Here is a 24,878-nt window from a genome sequence, read left to right as displayed (position 1 = left end):
TCATTAAGCATCAAAACTGGCTCACAGTGAACGATCCTCACAAGATGGCACCCCAAAAAACTGACACAGTGTCAACACATTCTTTATTGCATTCAAATTCAAATATTTGATTTATATAATATAATGTAATATAATAATTCATTGGAGTTATATCATAAATGTTTGAGGAATTTTGCACAAGTGCAATTTTTAAATTAACATTTGAAAAAGCAAACAAACAAAAAAAAACTCTGTAGCCCCTGCAGTACCCCAAAGTACCCCTAGGGTTCCTCATACCCTTTTTGGGTAAGAGCAAGTGTGTTTGTGTTTGGTTCTGACAGAGTATGAAATAGCTGACAGTGTCAAACTTAAGACTCAAACATGGAGTAAAATCATGGCAGCCATTCCAGTTTCTCTAGATCCAAAATTCACATCCAACCTTTGTTGTTGTTTCTCTACATTTAATTACAAAGGATGAAATGCTGACAAAAATCCAGAAAAGGGTAAATACACAAATCAGCCGAAACATTAAAACCATTGACAGGTGAAGTGAATTCATCATCTTGTTACACTGCAATGTTCTGCTGGGAAACCTGGGGTCCTGGCATATATGTGGATGCCACTTGACACGCACCATCCACCCAAACACCACTGCCAACCAAGCAAACCTCCTCATGGCAACAACACTCCCCAGTGGCAGTAGCTTAATGTCACTTGTTGGTATCCAGATGGCCTCTCAATGATGTTATGAGGCAGCAGCTTTCTTTACAATGGCGCCCTCTTGTGGTTTTTCTCTTTATCACCAGGAATACTTTGACCATACAGTAACACAGGACAAATGATTTGATAATAGTTAATTATAAATGATGGAGTAATCAATCAATATAAATAAAGTAAGCTCAGATGGAGCTCTTTGTAAAATAACTGATTTTTGTGACCATATAAAAGAAAAACAGACATCTTTTGACTTTTTTTAGTATGTTTATTTTTTTTTTCAACTTTTTTTTCTTTAAAAAATGACAAGGTCCAAGTATTTTGGAAGCCCCGCCCTCACCCTATGTTCCCCAGCCGGCTAGCTCGACTCTAAAGCAACCAGCAAAGAAAAATAGTCATATGGACAATTGATAATATACACCCCATATACAGCAATACATAGTGGTCTACCATAATGTTACCAATAATACGCGACCTCCAATGAGGCTTCAATTCAAACTGTTGCCGTTGATATGGTTCATTTCATTTCAAAAGCAACTGCCAGCCAATAACAGCTGTGTTTTTTGACTAGTGTGGGTGGGGTTCAGGTTGCCGCGGTGAGGCGACGAGGTCACACCATCAACGGCTCAGCTGATTGACAAAACACATGGCGGCTCTTGCTTAGCCTCAGAACAGCGTTAAGATTCGGCTGCTGACCTGAACGTCCCCCCCTTCAAACCAATCAGATTCAGCATAAGTGCAAAGTTATGGAGGCACTGACACACACTCTGTTTTCAGGAGGAGCCCGAGTAAAGGTCACTGACAGTCCATCCTTGGCTCTACTCTGTCAAACCGTTTCCAAGGGTTGAAATGTTGCATTACAGTGATCTACAGTATCCTGCTGTACTCTTTACCCTTTGTAACGCAGGTCAGGACACATGAAAATGGGATTTTATCAGCTTGGATGTGAACAGTCTGCTGCATGGATCCCCATAGAATTAAATTTCAAAAAGTCCACTTCAGTTCCACCAAGTCCAAGTCCTTTCTATGAATTTAACTTCTATGTTTATTCTCATTTCACCTCACCCTGCATACAGTAACAGCAAGTGAAAGACAGGACGAACTGCGTACATGTGTGTGTGCGTTTGCATGTGCCAGTGACCCCCGCAGTGGTAGAGACAGCATAGAAAAGGTTTCTATATGTGCATGAAATAAAGACGGCGCCTGTACACAGTGTGAGCGAGTGCGTGTCCATCTGTGCGCAGGGCTACAGACACGACTCCCAGTGCAGCTGCAGGTCCGTGCTGTCCAGGAAATCGGTTGAGAAGACGCTCGGCGGAGTGTGCGGCACAAGCGGGGCCAGGCTCGTCCCCCCGTCTCCGTCCCCGGCTCCCGCTTCTCCTCCTCTACCCCCTCCGCTGCCCCCGCTGCCTCCGCCGCCGCTCCCCACCATGGAGATATCCAGCCAGTCCATGCTGTCCAGGGTGGGGTCGCCAAAGTCCAGCCCTGTGGAGTGGGGGGAGAAGCCCAAGTCAGATGTGTCCATGGGGGAGGGAGGGTGGTCCAGGATGCTGGGAGTGCTCAGCATTTGGCTGTGAAGGTCATCGATCAGCGTCAGGCCACCGTCGGGCTCCACGCCCAGCAGCGGGGCGCCTGTGGTGCTTTCCAGGAAGTCTTCCAGGCGTCCGCTGCCTGTGCAGGGCTCTCCTGCAGGAGGCTGAGGGGAGATGAGGGGCTCTGTGGGGGTAGGAGGGGAGAGGTGGAGAGGAGATGGGGGAGAAGATGGGGAAGGCGGGTCAGAGTGGAGAGGGGCGAGTGAAGGGTCCGGGTTAGCTTTGAAGCCGGGGATTTCTAAAGAAGGTTGGAGAGAAAAAAAATATCATCAGCACAGGAAACGACAGACTCATAATGTCTTTCTCTTATTAATATTTAGAGTTTATTACCTCCGCTCTTGAGCAGGATGTCAAACAGGTCGTCCATCTGCTGACTGTTGACGCCATTCTCCTGCTAACAGAGAGGAAGAGTATTTCAGTCAGCCTCTAATTACACACTGAAACACCACTGGATTTTCCACAACACAATCTTGCGCCACAACACAAACTCCCTCTTAAACACCCAAAAACGATGCTCAGCAATTTTTTCACGGTTTCATGCTGTTCAAACTAAAATAAGGCTTTGCTATTAGCTTGGAATCTAAAGCAGTGGCAGATAGAAATGCTTCACAGACCGGAAAACAATGTGTTGTGTATTAAGCAACAAATGTGACTCTCACTTTCTCTTTACTGGAAACCACGTGACTGACCACCAGCCACTTTTTCTACCTCACATATCTCACATCTGAAGCAACAAGCAGCAACAACTCTGAGAAACTGACACTTTTCCCATAATGCTTTGAATGTGTAGACGATTATATAAAAGCAGAGACTGAGACTAGGCAACATCGAAAATGTAAACATTTTCCTTTTAGTCAGACACTAATTGGAAACACATTCACAGTTGAACATTATCACACAGTAAATCAAGTCACACCACTGCAACCTCTGCCCAACATTTTCCAACTGCCGTCTGAGCTCAGTAACACGAGCGCACGGCTCAGCGTGAGAATCTAAGATGGAAAATGCAGGAACAGACAGAAACAGAACGACACCAAAGGACAGATGGAAACAAAGACGTGCTGGAGGACATACTTTGGAGCGCTGAGTAGGAAGGGAGGTGTTGGGTTTGGGAGAGGGAGGGGTGAACAGTGTGTGCCGGTCGTAAGGCGGACACACCTCCTCTCTCTGCGAGGATGGAGTGATGGAATGAAAAGAAAAGAGAAGAAACAAGGAGAAAAAAGTTAATGAAGTCTACAAAAACGTGGAGGAGGCTGAGCAGTAGAGACGACATGATGATGGGAGCGGAGAAGGAGGAGGAGGAGGAGGAGGTGGTGCTACCTTAAGAGATGAGATTAAGTTGCTTTGGCTCTCGCTGTCTGACATGTCGTCGAAGAAAGGCTGCAGGTTGGGTGGAGCGGTGACTGACAGGTTGGGCTGTGGCGCGCCATTGGTGTCCAGGTGCAGCCCCGCCTTCTGTCCCTGAGGGAGGACAGGGACAGAGACATGTTTAGACTGTGTAACAGTGGACGTCATTATGTTGAATCCTCAGTTGTGATTGGTTAATTACATTTCATCCCTGAATAACAGCCTGCTGGTTCACATTTAATGAGTCTGCAGTCTGTTTAAACTGTGTGAGTGGCGACACCTTGTGGCAGGAAGATGTTACTGCTTAGAAGATGCAGAAAATCCTGCTGCACTACACAGTTCATTACATTATAATTATTTGAAGGAAATTTTTGTCCAAAGTGACTCACTTTTTTTCCCCCTATGTACTAAGATAAGATAAGATAAGATAAGATAAGATACGATAAGATACGATAAGATAAGATAAACCTTTATTGTCTGTCATAAGTAACAAAAATACTCAGTTCAGGTCTTACTTACTTTAAAATGTGGGTGGAAGTAGCCTGGCCACAAATTACAAGTTAAAAAAACTTACTTATATACAAACCAATAACAGTAACCAATAACTAATAATATTTTTGAGATGATTTCCTCAGTTGTGGATGGCTTTTTTTGATCATTTTAAAATTTAAACTTGTGCATCAATGTATGTTATATTATTCAAACTACAGTAAAACTATTAAAAGGCTAGATCAATTTTCATGTTGCCATGTCATGGATGAGTTACAATCATGAGGCATAAGTGGACCTTTTTCAAAATTCTAAGAACCTCCCCTTTTTTGTGTCTGCACCACAAGAACTAGGAACTATCGCAGTTCTTAGAAAGCAGGTTTGAGAAACTTTTTTCAGCTCCTATTTCAGAGTAGGTGCTCTCTTAGCACAAGAGGAAACATGACTGACAGAAGTGTACCATGACTGGTTTAAAACAGCCAATGTAGCAACAGCAACTGCCATTTTTAAAAACCTGTTAGCCACGTAAAAAACAGTTGACACAAAACACAAACAGCTGCTCGTAACGGAAAAGAAATGGAGAAAAAAACGTGGACAAATGGACTGACAGTGAAGTCCAGGCTTTACTGAGCATATAAGCATAAGTCAAAGTAAAATTTCTGTACCAACCACTGGTCAGCTTTTACTTTGGCTGTGCAAGTGCGAACAGAAAAAAAAAAAGCCCTTGAAGGTATGTAGCTCTATGGGGAGCACCCCAGAATGGTTTGGTCTGAATATGCCTATATATTGCAAGTTTATTTTCCATTCATTTTAGTCAGCCTGTTCTCATTTTTACAGCCTCGTCTCCAGATTCAGAATATTTCCTGTGTGGTTGTAGTAGTATAATTATACATTATGCATATAAATACATTTAAAACACACCTATAAAGCCCTTTGCAATTTTGTTTTCAGAGTATCAACCTTGACACTGGCCCACGCTGTATACCTGTCCCTATAAAAGATTTATTCAATAAATAACCATGCATAAATTTTATATATAAAGAAAGACATCTTTTTTGTACCTTTTTGTTTGGCTCGGCCTCTGGCGGCTCTTTTGATTGGCTGTCAGTGCTGGGGAGTTTACTTGGAGTCGACTGCAACCTCTGAAAGACAACAAGCAGAGAAAAATTGCACATAAATATTTCACTACAGATTATTAACCGTGTGCAGCCAACTACAGAGTATTTTTTATCAGCTTTACTGTACCTGCAGTGTGATGCGTCCATTGGGTTTGGCCAATGAGGACACTCCGTTCTGTCCCTCTGTGGTTTGACTGGTGAGTGCAATCAGGTAGTGGTTGCCGTTGCTGTCGGTGACCAGTGTCGGCGTGCCATTCGCCTTGAGGAGGTCTAATGAAATGGCCTGAGTGTGGATCTGAGTGCCGTTCTGTTGGTTGATAAAGACTGGGGTCACCTGTGAACCAAACATGTTTCAGTGAAATTAAGATTTTTAATTAAAACTTCGATGCACTTTATTTCAACATGTTATCCACTTTAAGAGGGCTGATGATGACCTTACCTGTTGGGTGGTGACAGCTGCCGTCTGCTGTTTCTGCTGCTGCCTCTGCAGAGCCCTCTGCTGCTTCCTCTGCTGGGTTAGGTTCAGTGCAGGCTTCTGGACCTGCACCTGAACCTGCTTCAGCTGAACCTGGTTCTTCTGCTGGTTCTGCTGAACTTGACCTTGAGTTTGTTTGAGCTGGTTCTGCTGCACCAGCTTCTGTTGGCTGAGTTTCTGCTGGGCCAGTTTCTGCTGCGCTAACTTCTGCTGCGCCTGGAGCTGTTTCTGTTGGGTTTGCTGTATGATGAGCTGCTGCAGTTGCTGCTGCTGATGGAGCAGGATCTGGGCTTCTTTCTTCTGCTGTTGTAGCTTCTGAGGGCTCGACATCGCCTCTGTTACTCTCTGCAGCTGCACCTGACTCTGCTGCTGTTTGGGCTGCAGCGTCTGTTTCTGCTGTTCGGCTTGTTGGATCTGCAGCCGATGAATCTGCTGCAGCCGGAGCAGAGTCTCCTGAGAGCACTGCATCGGCTGGGCCGCTTTCTTCGCCTCCGTCACCCCCTCCATCCCTTCCTCAGACTCCACCTCCTTCTTCACCCTCACCACGATGCCATTGGGGAGAGTGGGGGGCTGGATGGCCGAGGCTTTTATCAGAGTTTGAAGTTTAACCTCTGGGGATGTTTTGCTCTTTTCACCTCCTTCCTTCTCTGACACTACCCCACCTACTCCTGTCATCTTACCCTGCTCCAGCTGGGACCTGAGCGTCTCCACCAGCCTCTGCTTCTGTCTCAGCATCCTGGTCAACTCCTCGATCTGCTTGTCCTTCTCCTGGAGCATCTGGTCCTTGTCATAACAGGAAGTGTCCATGGCTGTTCCAGACAGGGGTTCTGGAGCCTGACATGAGGCAGGTGAAGGCCTGGAGAGGCTGCAGGAGCTCTGGATCTCCTCTTTGACCTTGGAGAGCGGAGAGATGTTTGGTGGGTGCTGAGGAGATGGGTGAAGGGTGAGCTGGGTCAGGGGAGAGCTTACCTGAGGGACGAAACAAGAAGAGAATTTATGGAAAAGTTTGAAGGAAGAGGTTACATTTTTTGCCAGTGTCCAGTAATTTTATCCAATAAACACATATCTAGCTCTCACCATCTCTCCAAACATGTCTCCATTACAGCTCGTCTCATCTGGACTCATCCCGGCCAGCGACCTCTCAGATGGAGTAGGAGAAACCGGAGGGCTGGAGCTGGTGCTGCCAAACCGCATGACCCGCCCTGGAATCACCTGAGCCAACGATGACAAATCTAACTTAAAGCCCGCCTCTCCTGGTTGGTGGTCGGGGGTTGTTGTTGTGGTTGGAGAGGATGTGACGGTGCCAGCGGATGAGGTCGTGCCCTGTTGGCTGGGCTGCGATATGCTGTTTTTCACAACCACTGTGGTGCCACCATTTTGCTCCTGATAGTTGCGGAGCCTCTCGATGAGATCGTTCTTTGTGCCTGAGACAGTCAAACCACGTAATTTCAGTTCCTGTTTCAACTCGGCGACCTGGAGGATGAGAAACCAGACCGGTATTCACTTAGCAGGCGTTGACTCAGAGTGAAAGAGAAGAGAATAACTGATGATGTGTAAGAGACAACACAAGTGGTGAGTTACACATAATTAAGTTCAGTGGTTCAAAACAAGGGGGCAGGGAATCCCCAAAATGTCCTTAGATTAATCTGAGGGGTCACAAAATTATTTAAAATGACACATTACAATATTCTTTTCAGCTTTTTCCCTTTTCACTTGATGAATATTGGACACTTTGACCTCTTCAGGCCTCTACTCATTTTTAACATTAAACAAGAATGTGACAAAAATTTCTCAAAAAATCACAAGGTTGGGAACTACTTATTTAGTTGAATTTTTTGGAGGGTATTTAGATGTGATGGGACATTAAAACTGTACTTTGCAAGGACATCAACAATAGTCAGTTGCTAAATTTAGCGGTACCGTTTGAGATCATGCATTAAAGATATAAGACGCAGGATTTTCCTAAAGAAACAACATGTAGATTCAAACAAAAGTAATCCCTCTCACTCAATCATGACCTATTACAAGTGTGTGGTGGTGTATTTTTCTGCAGAGACTCTGCACTCTGCCTGTATTTACTTATTTTCTGTGTCTGGGATGTTTGTGGACGTGTACATCACAGTGCTCAGGTGAGGTTGATGCTTTGTAGTGACACTTTGTAGTGTGTAGGTGCCAGACTGTAAACAGCACACATCTACGAGACACAGTGCCCAAAAATGCAAATGCTACGAGGCAGGACGCCAAACAAGAGTCTGGCGTTGGCTTTTACCTTCATTCTGGCTGGCATGTTTACAAACAGTAACCCAATTTCAGCATAGTATACCTTTAAAACCCTCATGGTGCTCACATTCAAAGCATCAAATGATCTTTTGCTGACTGGATCACTTGTTTTATTCAGCAAAAAAGTTCAAAACTTAATACAAATGGCAGCTACAACATATCTGGAAATACTTTCTTTTGGTTGTGTTATGTTCTTCGCAGGTACCTTTCTGATCCTGGCTGAAATGGTCTGTGTAACTCACTTTGAACTCGTCCAGGTTGGCTGGCAGAGTGCCTGGTTTGGCTCCTCCCACTGCAGTTTGGCTCTGACGGGCAGTCCCGCTCTGATTGGAGGGGGTTGGGGTGGTCGTCGTGGGAACGCTGCGGGAGGGGGAAGGGCCAGAGTTGGTTGTGGGAGGCTGCTCTGTTGGAGGCCTGAGGGGAGGCAGAAAACAGTGAAGTATGAATATGGCTTGTCCTGCTTTGACACTGCAGGGAATGTTGTGATTTGGACCCGATTGCAGGGTCACGCAAATGTGTTGATGGTAAACATAAAGTCCTTCAAAACCAAAAACTATACCATATAGGTTTCATCTGAAAAGCATATTCCATAAGTCACACGTTGTTACTGTCAAAGCACTGAAGCTAAGCTGGGACAGACCTTCAATGATTACTTCTGCTTTAACTCCAGGCTCTATGGACTCACTCATAAACCACTAAGATGGAAGCAACAAACCACAGCAGAAAAAGTTGGGAGCACACAGGAAGTAATAATGAAAACGGCCTACAGGCTGTGCTGCACCAGTGAACTATGGGTAATAACTACTGGTTCAATAGGAGGGAGAAAAAAAGTGGGTGGCAAAGTAGTTGACTCTTTGAATAAAACCGCTGCAGTCAGTCAACCTCACTTCCACACCACAAACACACACACACCCACATACACACACTGTCATGCTTGACACTCACTTGGGTGGGGCGGGCAGTATGGTGTGGTAGTTGTAGTGCTGCTGTTGCTGGTTGAGGATCTGCAGCTGCAGGAAGAGCTGCTGCTGGTGGAGGAGCTTCGCATAGGACGAGTCCATCTGGGGTGGACGCTCTTTGTCTGCCTTCTGGTCTGGAGGGATGTACTGGTGGTACTTCAGCTTCTTCACCTACAGCCAGGAGACCAAAGGGTTAAGATGCAAGTGGACTCTTTGAAGGGACAGTTCACCCCAAAAGCAAAACCAAATATTCTCCCTCTTGCCTGTAGTGCTTTTTATAGATTTAGATTGTTTTTTGTTTGTATTTCTGACTCTCAAAAAGCATTCTGGACATTTTAAACAGTCAAAAAAAAAGTATGTGCCTTCAGGACACGTAGGTGGGAAGATCAACAGTAATAACATAACTACAGTGAAAGAGCACGTATTTCCAGTTCAGAAAAAGAAGGTTTGTGTTCTTGTGTATTGATGATACCGCTGACGCGCAAAATGGTATCTCTTCCTCTTGCACAATGAATTTCTCTTTGTATGATTGTTAAATGTCTTCACACTGAGTCTAGACAGAAGCCCTGCGTCTCTTATTCTGAGAGAAATGACACCAAAACCACAGGGAAGGAAACCTGATGGATGAGGGATGAACTCCACATTCTTAATTCTTAAAAGAAGAACTACTGTCATGGAGCAGCCTAAAAATATATGCTGACAACTTCCCTGCGGTGACTGTTGTGGATTAGTATTTTCTGCACTCAATCAGACCCGTAACTCCAGCGTCAGCGCCTGTTAAAGTGAAAACAAAACAAAGAGCTTGCTGACCTTGGGTTTGCTGTCCTTTGGTTTCTTAGGTCTCTGTGGAGGACGGTCTGAACTCGCCTTAGCCTGAGACTGCTGACAGAAACCGTGAGAAACGGGGTCGGGGAGGAGGAAGCAAGGAAATGAAGAGATGAGGGAGGGTTAACCAGTTATAGCTGCTCCACAAATAGAGATTAAGGTCAGATTTATTCATAAGTCATCAAATCTGCAGGATGTTCAACTCGAAACTGAGACATGTTTTGTGGTTCTATGAAAGAGAGGAAAATAACCAGCATTACCGCACCTTCACATGTCCAGCAGAGGGGCGGGAGTTTGTTAAGGTCAGCGTCGTCCCATTTGTCACTTTCGGGAATGGGGAGGAGTCTGACCCATTCACCTGGGGAGGAGGAGGTGGTGGTGGTGGAGGTGGTGGAGGAAGAGGGGACTGTGTAATAAACTGAGAAGATATTACTCTAGTTAATGGTGTGATAAAGTTAATCACCAGTGGCTATGTTTCATGTAGTGATGGGCGACAATGAACGAATGATTCTTTTTGAACGACTCTTTTTTTAGTGTCCATTATTTACTGGGTCAGCCTGTTGAATGTCTGAGTGCTCATGAGTCCCCGACTTTTCCCACTCGCCCACTCACTGTTATCGTAGGGTAATGCTAACACTGCCTGCTACTGTGAGTGAACAAGCAAGGACCGACTGAATCAGACTCGAGTCCAAACCTCCGCCAGATTAGGACCAACAGTCCTTTAGCGTGCTCCCCGGATGGTCGTTCCTCTGACTTTGGTGTGTTCATGAGCTTCAAGTTAAAATGAGGAAACAACATGGACACTACAAAGGTGTGTTGTATATTACTGGTAGGAGTGTTTAAACAACAAAAAAAAAGGTAAAAAAAAATTTAAAAAAAGCAAAAGAAACGAATCAAATGAGCCATGTCATGGCGAAACTGACACCAAATTTTTCAAAAAAGTATCAAAACTCAAAAAGTATTATACATCTACATGTATCGACTCAAAGGAACAGATGCTGTAAAAAGAATCGTTACGCCCATCACTACAGTTTCATGGCAAAGTCATCTAATTAAATTTTGTTATGTTTGAATCATTGCAAATTCAAGTGACCTTCTTTTGGCTTAAAAGACATCTTGTGATGGTACCTGTGATGGTGACACATCCCCGTTCTGGGTAACCATGTCCGAGGGGGACAGCTGAGGGACGGCACTCAGGGGAGAGTCGTGATTGGTTAGCTGGTCTGGTGACAGAGCATCACTGCTGTCTTCATCCAAAGATGAGCTCTCTCCCTTTGGAGAATCTGTGACGGAGAGAACAAACCTTTTGAAATTCAGTGACACAACAGTTATTGCAGCATCTCCTGGTGGTGCGTTATAAATCTCTGTGGCCTGAAAACGGCTCATGAACGTGGGAATCTTCCCAGACTCTGTAGCCTGTGGACAAAACACTTGACAAAGACCTGGCTTCCTCACAGTGTGTCACGCAGTCAAACACAGTCATCACCTTCTGATTGCTACACAGCCATGACTAATTTTAGAGAAGTTATACAACACTGTATGTCCCCTTCCGCCATATTTCAAAACAGGACTATGTCCAAACATTGTTGTTGTGTCATATCTGTAACATGGTACGGTGATGCAACCTGTAGTTACTAATAAGTGTGTGTGTTTACACACTCACCTTTATAGTACTGTATTACAAGTGTGTGTAGATAACTGGATATCGTAATCACTTGGCTGAAGGTGTGTTCAGACTGAATGCAAATGAGATTTCAGAGGTGGTGCAACTGCACACAGTCAGTAGCATAATGGTAACTCAATAATACAGGTGAACATGTTTCAACTTGACTGCAACACTTGCACTCATCCCTCAGCTTTGTGCCTCCAATAAATTCAGCAAGTCAGTAAATGAGGCGAATTAATTCAGTTTGTGTTCAGTCTGAATGCACCTTATAGCGCCCGGTGTGTTTATAAGTCATTATGAATCATGCTCGTGTGATTGCGAGTCTTACTATATGTTGCGCAAGTGTGCAACCCTGTGCCTGCATGGTTGTATGCTGTTATAGGTTTTTGTAAACGTAGTCTGGATATATTATATTAAATTTGTGTGTATGCATACTGTGCTGTCTGTATGCTTTCTGTTGCTCCTTGTTGTCCATTTATTTATCTGTGTGACTATAATGTGTGTTAATGGTTGCAAATGTAACTGTGAGTTTGATTTTTGTCCTTTACTGCAACATCTAAATGATAGTGAGCAGTGTGCAAACTGTGCGTGTAGCTACCCAGTGGTGAGTGCACGGGGCAGTCGACAGACAGGATGTTCTTGTGAACCAGCTCGATGGGACCTGGTCTGTGGGAGATCTTGTCATTGAGGTCGTCGGCCAGTCGTGCTCGCTTCAGCTGCAGCTGCTTGGCCTGCAAGGACGGCTCTGCCGACGTCTCTGTGGTGGACACAGCAAGACAACGTGCATGCATGCAAATTCAGTAATCATGTGATTCAGTTTGATCTACGAGATACAACCAGGTATGTGTTTTGTAAATGCACAAGAGGTGCTGTATATGTCATAATTTCAGCACATTCTTACAGACAGGAAGTTGAATTTCTAAAGATCATAGATTTGGTGTTTTAAGGCCCTTGTAGCACTTCCTGGATTTAAATTTAAGCTCAAATATAAGCTGCTACTTGCTGCTAGTTTAACAAGGAAATCAATTAAGGGACAGCATCAAGTCAAGCTGATATACAGAACATTAATATATGTGATGCAAACAAACATGCCACGTCATAAAACCCTTATATGTGTGTAAAAAAAAAAAGGTTTAAACCAACAGATAAAATTGAGCATAGACCCCTCAGATTATTTCAGACTCATTCTAATGTAACAGAAGACTTGATCTACGTGGCAGAATCAGGCAATGAGTTCACAGGGCTTATGCAGTGCCGTCAGCTTCTAAGAAATACAGTTAAACTTAGTTCACATATAAATATGAAATAGGAACCACAGGTTAACCTTATCACATGGGAACTAGTTCCGTTTTGTTCACTGTGTGGTTCCTTTTTAATTCGGTTTCGTGTTTTTGAAACAGACTCAGACAGAGTGACTCAAACCTTTCATTGTATTCTTTTGAGATTACAGAGGGAAGTCTTTTGAGTCTCAAAGTGCATTTACCACTTGTAGGTTAAAAACTCACCTTCCAGAATGTGCATCCTGACCAGCTCAGAGCGCTCAGGACGACTCCGGATCTTCCTCTTCAGATAGTCCTCGGTCTGGGGAATACACGTGTGTAAGGAGGAGGATCACAAGCAAAGAGATGAGAAACAAGCCCGTAATCAACCCATACTAGAGCGACAACACTCAAATAAGCCGTTTAATGGACACTTGTTACACTGCAATAACCTGCTACATGTATTATTTACCTGCCATCTTTGTTACAGTGCCAGTGTCCCATACTGTGACTCACTCTCATTGAATTTTCTTTGTGGGTTTACATCTGCAGTCGGTGCTTTTTTCTTTGGTTCTCGTTGCTAATGCTATCTATGCTACAACTAAAAGCATCCACAAACCAGGTATTGCTTGAATTACAATTCCAATCAGTAACAGAGTAACAGACTAGATGCAAATTACGCATTTAAATCTTCTCTAAGCAACTTTGCATGATGGCAGCTCCAGATGGCAGCGAGAGGTAGATCTGACCTTGGGTTATTAAAAAACATGATAATGATGCCGAGCTACCCTGTTGCTTTGTGCAGCTCCTAAAATGAAGAGGGCCACCTTACTACTATCTGTATGGCATCTAAAGTTTCGATTTGTTATTTTCTGTCAGCAGAGTATGAGGTGTCTATACTGACGGTAAATTAAATTACAAATAATGCTTTGTAGATTATGCTGTTAATATTTACGGGTAATGTTTTGTCCCGCAGAGATTCAAACTCACTGAATTTAAGACACTCACCCTTGCTCGCTCCAGACTTTTCCGCTGTTCATGAAAGGCTGCCGGACTCTTCAGTGCTGCATGGATAGAGGGACGAAGAAGGGGGGAGGAAAGAAAGAGAGAGAGATGAATACAGCTCACAAGGACTGTGATGGGAGTCATGATGCTCCTTGCAGTAAGCGACAATGTGAGAACAGTCACTGCTATAGAAGACAAACTCAAAGCAGAAGTGGCTGCAGGATGAGAGGGTCAGGAGTGCTATTCTAACCACACACACTGATGACAGCTCAGGAGGCTGATGGGCCGCTGCAGCGTGCTGTGTGTGCAGGAATACAGCACAGTTTTTCTGCAGTGAAAGCTTCCTCGGTTATCACAAAGAGAATTGTACCTGCAAACGATTTCTTTGGCCAATTACTGTGCTGTTCAGATCCCAGTCATGTTATCATTGTGCTCATTGGGGCTTTTACATTGAAGCAGCGTAGGTAAGTTAGGCATTATGGGAGCAAATATTCAGGCAAACCTCAGGGAATCACATGACTATAACCATGACCATGAGCTTTCCTAAACCATCACTAAGCAGTTTCATATGCCTAAATTTAACTCAGTTTGTCACCTCATTCAATAAAATTACTCTATAAAAGTATCCCGTGTATTCTATCATGTTTGAACTGAGAATAGAAGTTGTTTGAATCTACATTTGGACATTTTTGTCTGTGATTTTTCACACCAAAGCAGACGCTAATTGAACTTTGAGTGAATCGCAAACCTCCAACACACAAAACCTGTTCAATGTAGCAAAACCTTTCCATGTGCCAAGTACTCACACATATATCCAGATTAAACTCTTACATACCTTTCATAAATCAGCACAATAGCCCCGCTCTGTGATAGTTTTATGGCTATTTTACACCTAAAACGCTACTGATGTGCGCTGACTTGTGTGGTGCATTTTGTAGATAGCAGACTTCCAGAACTATTTCAAAGGCCAACTGTCTGTGCTATGTGAGAGATGGACAGTAACTGGGAGTCTGACGGTAATAAATCCTTGATGACGAGTAGTCTGGAGTGGATCGTTAAAAGGAAAGCGTGGAGACAGAGGAGAGTGTGGACCGATGCACACAAAGGAAATATATGTTCATCACTGCACTCAGCCATGACTGTCTGCAACGTTTTAAGTACATGGGTGGGGGTGTGAAAGTATTTGTGGTGTGTGTGTGTGTGTGTGTGTGTGTGTGTGTGTGTGTGTGTGTGTGTGTAAACACATATTTCTGCATTTTAGCCAGCTAGTCACAGCCTCAAAAGCAAATGAGAGTATGACCATTAAGGAGAAACCAAAAAAAGAAGTTTACATTTTTAAAATGATAATCTTTTAATGTGCAAGAATCATATTCCAGATCCAAGCAATTAGAAAAATGTTTGACAAATTTTTCCACCTCATTCATGCTTTCAAGTTAAGTCTATGCTTAAAATGGATTGGTCACATTAAGATAGTGGGCAAAGAGGACGGTTTCCAATTATACTATGCACGATTTTCCTAAAAACAATGTACAGACTCATACAAAAGGAATCCCTCTTAAACATCACTCATGACCCACTGGAAGTTTGTGGTGGTGTATTTATCTGCAGAAACTCTGCCCTCTGCTTGTACATCTTATTTTCTGTGTTCCAGATGTTTATGGGCGTGTTCCCCACAGCTTTATTAAAAGGTAGTGACCAGGTGCCAGCAGGCAGCAGGAAGCAGCAGGCATTCAAGAGACAAAGCCCCGAAAAAAAAAAACGCAAATATAACATGATGAAATCAAGACGAGAGTGAATCTGGGGCTTGCTCTTACTTTCACTTTGGCTGGCGAACATGTTTACAAACAGTAACTGACAATCCTGCAGAGCATACCGTTAAAATCATGAATAGCCAAACTGAGTAACAATCTTCTTTTAGACTTGTTGGACACCAAGGACACCCAAACGCGTAGTCTTAAACATTTTAAATTTGAGCAGCAGTGATAATTACATAAACAAAAACTATGATTAATGTTTGGCAACGACCTTTTATTCCATGACTAAGATGAGACCATGACGTGACAGCACCACACTTTTACTGAACACTAACTGTGACAATATTAACATGCAATATCGTTGATGACAAAAGACTAGACTAAAATGTGGCAGCAAAAAATAAAAACTTTGCTAACATGTCTTGATTTTAATTAACAAAAAAAGAGGAGATGAAATACTGTAGACTAGTTAGCCAATATGAGTATGAGTTAATTGAGGTAAGAGAAAGAGAGCGTGTGTGCGCGTGTATATCAGTGTGTAGCAAGTGTCGGTTAATCACTTGACCGAAAAAAAAAAGACCACATTTTTGGGTTTGACTTTACTAGATTGAGTAAAATGTTCAATAATCTGAAGCCACAAAAAGACAAAAATGTCCTTCTCATTGATTGAAACTAGTCTAAGATAGTTACGATTTTCTTTGAATGAGATAAAACTAAAATGCCCAGATTTTTAGCCAACTAAAACTTGCATTAAAAAAGGACTGGGGTTGACTAAATATCCTAAAAACTAATAAGGACTTTTTTAACAGTACTTAGACTGAATAAAAAAAAATAGCACAACTAAACAGACACAAACAGAGATGTTTTTGTACAGTATTTGGGGAAGGATATTGGGAGGACACTGGCAGTTATAATGATGCAACACAACATTCATTAGATTGGTCAAGAGCTGGTGAAATCCCTGCCAAAAGGTGTGTGACACGGGGCGTCCACTGTATGTGTGTCACAGTCGACTGGGTGGGGGTGGGAGGCATTCCTCGTGTCACAACCCCTGAAGTTCACAAAGAGACCTACATGCCAGTTGTGACATAACCAACGGTCAAGAACTCAGTCAGATGATCCTGTTACTATCATCTGCTGAGAGTCAACAAAAAATGTCCTGTCCATGGACTGAGGGTTTGACTGATGTCAGTTTGTCGATATAGCAGAGTCATACTGGCCTTTGATTGAGATCAGATGTCAGGCAGGCAACGTGTCCGCTAACATTAATAGAGAACTGTGAAAGGTAATGTTTTTGTGACATCATTTGAACAAAAATCTTGGCAGCAATGAACCCTTTGTTCTGGACAAACAGAACTAATGTAATACATCTCGTAATGTCGCTCTAATTGACATTTTATTCATTTTCAGCAGCAAGCATGAAATATAATTGTATGTTTGAACAGCTGCCCTTTTATGACTGCCAAATCAATCTCTATTTTATACTTGTGCAAGTCAGAAACGATAAAAAAAACACCAGCTGTACTGTGTATCAGGCTATTCTGAAACACAGAAACAATAATCCGAGACAACAGAACAGAGTCGTGTACTTGGCCACATTTTTCAATATGATCTATTGATTCAACAACGCTCGTAATACACAATTTCATTGTTGTACAACCTCAAACAAACTAGGCGGAATACTGGAAAAAAGGCAAAATATGATCTGAACATACAAAGTGGAAATGAAATCTTTTAGCGCACACACCTTTTTCAAATCTGTTTTCACTAGAGGGAACATGACCAAGACACAGAGCCTACAATCTCTACTGAATATCTCAGATGCTGATGAAGAAAGTGTGGTTCAATAATCAGCTTTAAAGTGGCCAAACCTATCAGCCAGCAGCTCAGACATACTCTGATTTTTGGTTGAATTACTACATCAAATGACAAACATGGCTGAGCTCTAGACACAGGAGCATTGTTATTGCTTGTTAACTCATATATCTATGCCTTTCCTACTCTAGTGCGATAGTCATGCTTCCATTCAATTCTCAAATTTTAGCAAACTTTTGACATGTCACAAACAAGGAATGGGAATCAAGTTTGGAACAAATAAACTAGGCTGCAAAGCGTAGTTTAGTCAGACGTTGGTGGTGGCTAAGCTTTACGCATGGCCAGTAAACAGAGTAGAAGAAGTAGAGGCTGCAAACTACAAACAAAATAAGTGGCCTCGTCATCTAACCCATTTATGAGAGCAAAATAGAGAGAGGTCTTCAGGTATTTGTTTCAGCTGGTCAAGTTTTAAGTGTTCTTTCAGGTCAGCTAGTATTGGCCATGTTTCATGCTGAATGGAGACGAAGACAAATTAATGCAATCATCATGAAGCAGAGAAAGATGCCAACGATGGAAACAGGTAAAAGTTTGCTACGACACCGTATTCGGCAATGGCGTTTCTATTTCCCTTTTATCGCATCAAATCTTTTTCGACAAAGGCAAAACCAACTAAATCGAGAGTAAAAATTTTGCCGTGTCCAAACAGATTTTTTTAATGCAGTACTTCAAAATGCGCATAAAATATGTTCATGGAAACAACGGCTCATGATTCTCTTCTGTACTCTCTTGTTCAGAAACAACCTGCTTCACACTTAGTTACTTGATATTGACACAGTGCAACAACAGCAATTTTGTAGCGTCACTGATCTAAGTGCGAGGCCAAGTGCGTTCTTCAAGAACACCCAGACGATGGTTACTCAGAGGGGGAGGGTGGAAAGTTACTCATTCACACCACCTACAGCTGCAAAAACCAGTGTGAGGATTACATCCTGCAGCAACACTGACCCTTCATCAGTTCCCAGCACCCACTGTCTCCTCTACAGCTGCGCCACATGGTCGAAAACATATTACAATATTAAAAGTCCAGTGTGTAGGATTTAGTGGCATCTAGCAGTGAGGTTGCAGAACTGAAACTTCCACCGGGTGCCAAGCGTGTAGGAGAATAATGGTAGCCAATGTGAAAGCACGAATGGACCTATCTGTGTGGGTAGTGTTTGATTTGTCTGTTCTGGGCTTCTGTAGAACAACATGGTGGACTCCGTGGAAGAGGACCTGCTCCATTTGTAGATATAAACGGCTCATTCTAAGGTAACAAAAACACAATGCTTCTTTTTTCAGGTGATTCTAATCTGATGAACAAATAGTTATGAATATTATATACCACTACTGCCAATAAATGCCCCTAAATCCTACACACTGGACCTTTAAGAATATTCCACCATACAGATCACAATTTGTACATATTATTATACGATTCTACTAAAATTCGATAAATGATGCACCCTGCTTGCTCTTTAGCAGTTAATACAATCTTCACTGTCCTATAGTTCAACAGGGGCCTTGACAGCTGAGCAGCCTTTGCTCTACCTTGCTGTGTCTCCTGGCAACAGTCAAAAATAATGGCTCTTTGTAAAATCCTATGTTCGAGGAAAACATCCACTTGAGAGCAAACACAGTCTTAGGTGAATCTTTTATAAACCTATTCTTTCTCTTTCTCCCTCCTTAGGTATTTGTCTCTTTGTTTCTCCACAGAGGAGTAGCCTGAGAGCGAAATATTCTACCAGTACACGTTGATCCCAATTCAACGGTCAGGCCTGAGGCCTGTTGCATAAGGAGGAAACGGACAGATTTACTGCAACTATTAAATCTGCTCTCTGCCCACTACAACAAGTACCTGGTCAGAGTGTCCTCTCCAGCGCATTCTTTCATGCCTAACCCCCTTTTAATGCAAACTGAGCCTGGTGTGTTACTTTTAAGTGCATTGTTGTTGAACTGATATGCCAAAGGATTCATCCAGGGTTATATTACCACAATATACAACACCTGAAAAACAGTCCAACGCTTTCTGACACAAAGCACATTTTGGTTTCTTTACCTGTCACAGCAGTGAGTGCAGTTTTCATTCACACCTGCTTTGTCTTCATTTTGGACAAATGCAAATAACCTCTCCATCTTTTCATCTTGAGACTCACAAAAATATTCAGTGCATCTTAAGTTCCTCTGTCTTTAATGGGGATTAACAGTCACCATGTCAGGTTTCCTACTTTCATTTGGAGACCTTCTACTCTTCAATCAATTGGTCATAGAGGATTATCTACCGTACATATTGTATGAGGCTGAATGCTGGGTCATTTTTTTATTACAAAGAGCCTTCTTGAAAAAAGCCTCGTACTTATTGTGCATTGCTACGTTTTAATGAAGAAAGAGTAAAATAAAAAAAGGCCTCTTGTGATGAGAGGAACTCTGAAACAGGAAGTGGATACAGAAGAAGAGGAAGCTGTCCTATTTGATAACACCAAGTGGTGCAAAAACGCCACCAAATGTGACACATGCTGAACGCTCATACCGATAACAGAGCTGACACTTTCAGTAAAAACCAAGATGCAAAGATGTCTCAACCTTCATGATTTTGTGTTACCTGAAGATAACACACTCAGAAAGGTACACTGTTAACATATCCTGTATAGTATAGGTAATCAGATAGCACATTTAACTTATGAATCAACTGACCGTGCGCATATAGCTAAGTGTTAGTATTATGTGACGACCCAATCAATCTCTGACAGGGTCTGACACTCTGTCTGATGCTGTAGGATGGGAAAGGGTTAACACTCTGACATCGGCTCAAAGACACAGATACAGCGCTCTGGTTGTCAGTATAAGTTTCTTTTACGATACATAACACTAAGATCTTCACACGCTAAATAAAAACTACATTACTACACAGCAACACTAAACAGACAACACGAAAGAGACCGAGTCAGTTTGAGCTTTTTCTGTGGTGTGTATGTGCATCCCTGTAGATGCCATATCCATGTGTGTTAAAATGGAACTACCCACACTGACAATACAAGTTTGCCGAATAGAATACATTTCAATTCAGAGACTTAAATCAGAGACTTACGTGGCATGATCCCTTGGCTGACCAGTTCCTCTCGTGTACGTCTCTGCTGGAGTTTGAGCTGGAGGACTGCATGGAGACAGAGGAGGTGAGGGGGGGAGACAGAGGAGAAGAGTCAGTACAGCCGGCGAGAAGAAGAAACTGCAGCGATGGAGCTCTGAGCTCTTAAAGCTTCCTTATTGTTTCTTATTGTCCTCTGATCAGCGGTCCATCTGCCTCGTTCACATAAATAACCACACACCAGAACCCGACTGACATGAAGAGGACCTGCACTCTCTGGCACCCAATACATCCTCCCATTTCCCCCTTCTTTTGTGCTTTTTTTTGAAGCTAGGAGGCAGAGGAGGCGGGTACCAAGAGGGTGTGAGCAGCGTACTACACACTTCCTGTTTCTGGACTATTTTTTTATGTGTGCAAAGTGTGTGCAGTTGTGTGTAAAAGAACAGCCACCATAGTAAGAATCAGTAAGAGAGAGAGCGAGAGCAAGCGCAGCAAAACAGATAAAAGAAACCAGCAAAGGAAGGAAAAAGGAACAGTTAGATGTAGAATGCAGACTGAAACAAGACCGGCCTCGATTAGAGAGGAGTTGAAAAAAGTGCATGAGGGCCGATTGCGCCGTCATTTCAAAACAGGAAGCACTTGTTACATAATGCAGGGGCTGCGAGAGAGAGTTTTAAGGAACACAGCACTGGACAAAAGAAGCAGGACCATGGTTGACCTTTCTGCACAGTCGTTCTCATCTCGGTAGCATTTACGAATCAACTCTCAGGCTGAAAGCTCATTCTGGCCCTATTGTCTTAAATAAATGTTAAAGTAAAAACAAATTAGATCAAGACATGATGAATAATTTTACAGAATGACAATTTAAACATGGACATCTGCAGGATCATGCACTGCATTTCATCATTTGCTGCAGTTTCACTGCAACACACAGAGTTTAGAGAAGTGACCCTTCAGTCAGTCACACAGCAAACTAACTGATTACAAACACATCACCAACCATGACAAGAATGTACAGAACAGCTACAGGGTCACTGCTGACACTTGCCTGTGGTGCGATGGGGTTTCTGAAGTCGATAAGTAACTGATACTGCACTATACTTCCACTGTGCTTCTTGGCAATAGCCTGTTTCCAATTTAAAACTGAAGATGTGACACACACTTGCAGTTCGTGTTGGTTTTAAGCTTGCTAGTTTGACAGAATCCGAGGAAGGAATGAGTTTATTACGCCAAATACTATTTTCACTGACATTCAGCTCAGCTCCCCTCAGCTGAGACTCTTGTTTTATATGTACCAGCTGTCCCTGTTGAAGGGGTATGTGTGTGTACACGAAGTGTAACGCACCACTGAAGCTTCCCGAGCATTTCTGGGCCGCGGGTTGTGTCTGCTACACAAGCAGCACCTGTTCCTCCCCACTAACAAAGTGACATCATTGGTGCTTGCAGGCTAGCTAACCTGTTAGACGTCCTGCGTAGCTGCTGCTGCTGCTGTTATGACAAACAATCCAGGCCTGGACAGAAACACTGCCAGTTCCATGAATTAACGTCACAGCCTGTGCAACTAAATGTCATTCCTTGGCTCTAAATGCTCGCTGGCGATCCCAGCTCCCCTCTGTTATATTTACAAGTGTGCATGCTCTCCTTCGTGAGGGATGAGGCTAGCACTAGAGACTCCCCTCTGGAAGCAATAACATGTCAGTTCACATTCAGAGACGTAAACACAGAGACCTAAACACAGCCAGGCATGCTCATGTATGTGTTGCACTAGCAGCTAAGAGATTCATTTTCCCACAGTGCCAAACACATGGGCAAACACTTAAGAGACTCACGTGTTGCTTGACCCACACACACACACGGACACACACTGACCGTGCCACGGCCGAATGCAGGATAAGACGCCAAGCCACTTGGCACTTCTAGGGAAGAGGTTTATTCTGGGAAAGAGAATCTTACACTTTCCCTCTATCTCAGCCTCACATCTCCATGCTCCCTCCTCATATTCTTTCACACAGACAGGGCACTCCAGTTGACTTATTTATTCTCCCCTGCACTCTCTCTCTCATTCCTCTGTTTATTCCTCATCTCTGGCAGTAAGCGAACTGGAAATCCTTGCATTAGCGGTTTAGTCCAGTGGCCACAGTGAGCTGTTTATAGCTGTTATCGCCAGTTTATCAACCAAATGAATTGCCAGAGACGTTAGTATAAAAGCTAAAAAAGACTGTCAGTGTCCTCCCAATATCCTTCCCCAAAAAGTGTCAGCCATAATTTTCTTTGTGGTTTGACAAAGAGAAGCAGAAGTCTCACAGTGACACCTCATGCATGCTGGAGATGGTGCTACGTGTGAAAAGCTGCAGTTGTGTTAAAACTGTAGGTTGAGGTGGGGAAACCAAATCATATGACAATTTAGTTGTTATTACTGCACTACCTACAAATAAAACACATACTAAACAAATATGGAAGCCAGTAATTGTTAGTAAAGGAATCATAACCATAAAGTAAGCTGTGCACTGGTGCCAAAATGTATATGAAAAGTTTTATACTGATAGTGAGTGTGTTTACATGCAGGTAAGAAACCTAGCTATTGTCACATATCAGCATTAATCTAAATTTCCATAGTTTAATTCGAGGTTGCGTGCACATGGCATCAGTGTGGGGGTCGCTGAGCAGCTAACATGGCAACAGTACTGACAGAGCCAATGGTGTTAACCTGGTTGGGGGAGGGATTACGCTTCTGCAACAATGGCGTTCTGCCACTTTGGGTTAGGACATTATCAGTGGCAACTGCTGTATAAGCACAATGCAGAGTGGTGGCAATTGGCTAGCCACTGGGATACACACACAGGGACTCACATGGAATTACAAGCATGCGTGGCAGGATGGTCTACCAAAACAAACAACAGAGAAGCTCGGAATACGACGACTCCGCTATGTCTTTAAAGAGCAAACAGTTGTTTGCTGCTACATTAATGCTTTAAATGCCAAATACAGCACCTTCAAATGGTGTATAAACCTAGACTTCCTTAACTGTGGTTAAGGATTAAGAGAAACCTGACTGACACACTCAACTTCTGCTATAATATAATTAGGTTATTACAGTGCATGTGAACATGTTCTCTCATCTCCTGCCTTAACATGATTTTCCCATGGTAACCGGGTTTCACAAGTGCATGCAAACATAGTCAACAGTGATGCTGATGTTTTTTTTAATTGTTAATGGATTCGCATTTCAAAAAAAAAAGATTAAATATGACAATGTCATCATCTAAATCAGGTTTGAGGGCCATTTTGGTTAATTTAAGAAAAGGATGAAAAGGCAGGGCAGTTTTATTGGGATACTAGGCCACAGCCAAAACTGGCCTCCGCACTCATAAAAAGCAAGAGCCAAGGAACAGAGCGAGGGAGAGAGACAGAAGGAGAGCAGTTTTTAGATGAAGCAGAGGGAACAATGGTGAAAAGCACAATATTACTTATTTCTCATGGATGTAACAAATGTGTAACAAACAAACAAATCTGCAGCTAATAAAGTTTCTGTTGATTAAATGAGTTAATCAGGTAATGATCTTAGACAAGTCCAGTATCTAAACACAGCCGTCTCACAGCTACAAACTATGTCATACAGCAGAGGAAAAAGTTTCCAGACTTATGGTAGTAAGCCATGGAAGTTAGGGGATTCTGTGTGCATAAACTGACACAGAGGTCACATACATGACTGTCCATTTCAGCACAAGACGTTTGGTAACGTAAAAGTAGTGGGGGAAGAGGAATCCAAGAGTTAAGGTTCCAGTGGCGTCAGAGAGGCAGAAGGAGGAGGTCAGTGAGGTATTGCCAACTTCTTGGTGGCCAACTGGGCTAATCCTGCTGTGCTCATTCGTCATTAGATCTGTTTAAACATGTCTGAGTTCGTCACTGTCCCCAAAGACCCCCAGGCTTGGCACAGCTAAGCCTGCACACACCGACAATAGCAACACACATGAAGGCAGAATAATGCGAGCCAAACCTAAGTAAAATAGTGGGCACATGAGGACGGAAACATGCGTGATCACACTGCCACTCACTCGGCTAACGAACACAGACCTCACAGATGCTCTGCGCGGACATTACGCTTGGCATCGGCATTGGAAATGTTCTATTTAGAAAGCCTGTTAATGTTCTCCTGCTTCATTTGCACAGTAGCAGTGGTTTCATTGCATCTGTTGAACAGAGAAATGAAGGCAGCGTCTGACCACAACAAATGTTTCACACATCAGTAAGAATGGAAAGAGGCTAGAGGGCAGAAACAACACAAGGTTAAGGCCATTCACATCTTGCTATCAGTCCCTTTGCCTTCGCACTGCCGCACTGTGCCGGGAAGCCAGATGACAACATGAGGGGTCGTGGTGAATACTAATTATCTTAAAGTTCAAGAAGGGCGAGTCAGGCTCCCAGAGCTTTCATGGCTTTATGCAGTACCTGTCACTCACACTTTCTCTAGACATGATGC

General features: G+C 43.1%; 1 protein-coding gene across 11 annotated transcripts in view; it reads right to left on the bottom strand.

The window, feature by feature from the left end:
- Positions 1-940: 940 nt before the first annotated feature.
- The window catches only part of mrtfab (myocardin related transcription factor Ab), a 50,301-nt gene continuing 26,363 nt past the window's right edge, over positions 941-24,878 (bottom strand). For 3 of the 11 annotated variants that reach the window (XM_033611235.2, XM_033611241.2, XM_033611238.2), the window contains 17 exons: positions 20,402-20,467; positions 13,712-13,767; positions 12,950-13,025; positions 12,043-12,201; positions 10,907-11,061; positions 10,044-10,196; positions 9,764-9,835; positions 8,940-9,124; positions 8,237-8,408; positions 6,792-7,187; positions 5,679-6,683; positions 5,367-5,573; positions 5,183-5,263; positions 3,606-3,746; positions 3,360-3,452; positions 2,616-2,679; positions 941-2,523 (listed from right to left, as the gene is read on the bottom strand). In XM_033611235.2, the coding sequence (XP_033467126.2) occupies positions 1,940-2,523; positions 2,616-2,679; positions 3,360-3,452; positions 3,606-3,746; positions 5,183-5,263; positions 5,367-5,573; positions 5,679-6,683; positions 6,792-7,187; positions 8,237-8,408; positions 8,940-9,124; positions 9,764-9,835; positions 10,044-10,196; positions 10,907-11,061; positions 12,043-12,201; positions 12,950-13,025; positions 13,712-13,767; positions 20,402-20,467 (3,665 nt within the window). In that variant the 3' untranslated portion in view covers positions 941-1,939. The remainder of the gene's footprint in view (positions 2,524-2,615; positions 2,680-3,359; positions 3,453-3,605; positions 3,747-5,182; positions 5,264-5,366; positions 5,574-5,678; positions 6,684-6,791; positions 7,188-8,236; positions 8,409-8,939; positions 9,125-9,763; positions 9,836-10,043; positions 10,197-10,906; positions 11,062-12,042; positions 12,202-12,949; positions 13,026-13,711; positions 13,768-20,401; positions 20,468-24,878) is intronic. The other 8 variants (XM_033611236.2, XM_078163498.1, XM_033611237.2 and 5 more) reach the window with 7 other exon arrangements.

The sequence above is a fragment of the Epinephelus lanceolatus genome, chromosome 21 (genome assembly GCF_041903045.1).
Source record: "Epinephelus lanceolatus isolate andai-2023 chromosome 21, ASM4190304v1, whole genome shotgun sequence".
Classification (NCBI taxonomy): domain Eukaryota; kingdom Metazoa; phylum Chordata; class Actinopteri; order Perciformes; family Serranidae; genus Epinephelus; species Epinephelus lanceolatus.
The sequence above is the reverse complement of the archived record's forward strand: the minus strand, read 5'-3'. Positions and strand labels throughout refer to the sequence as shown.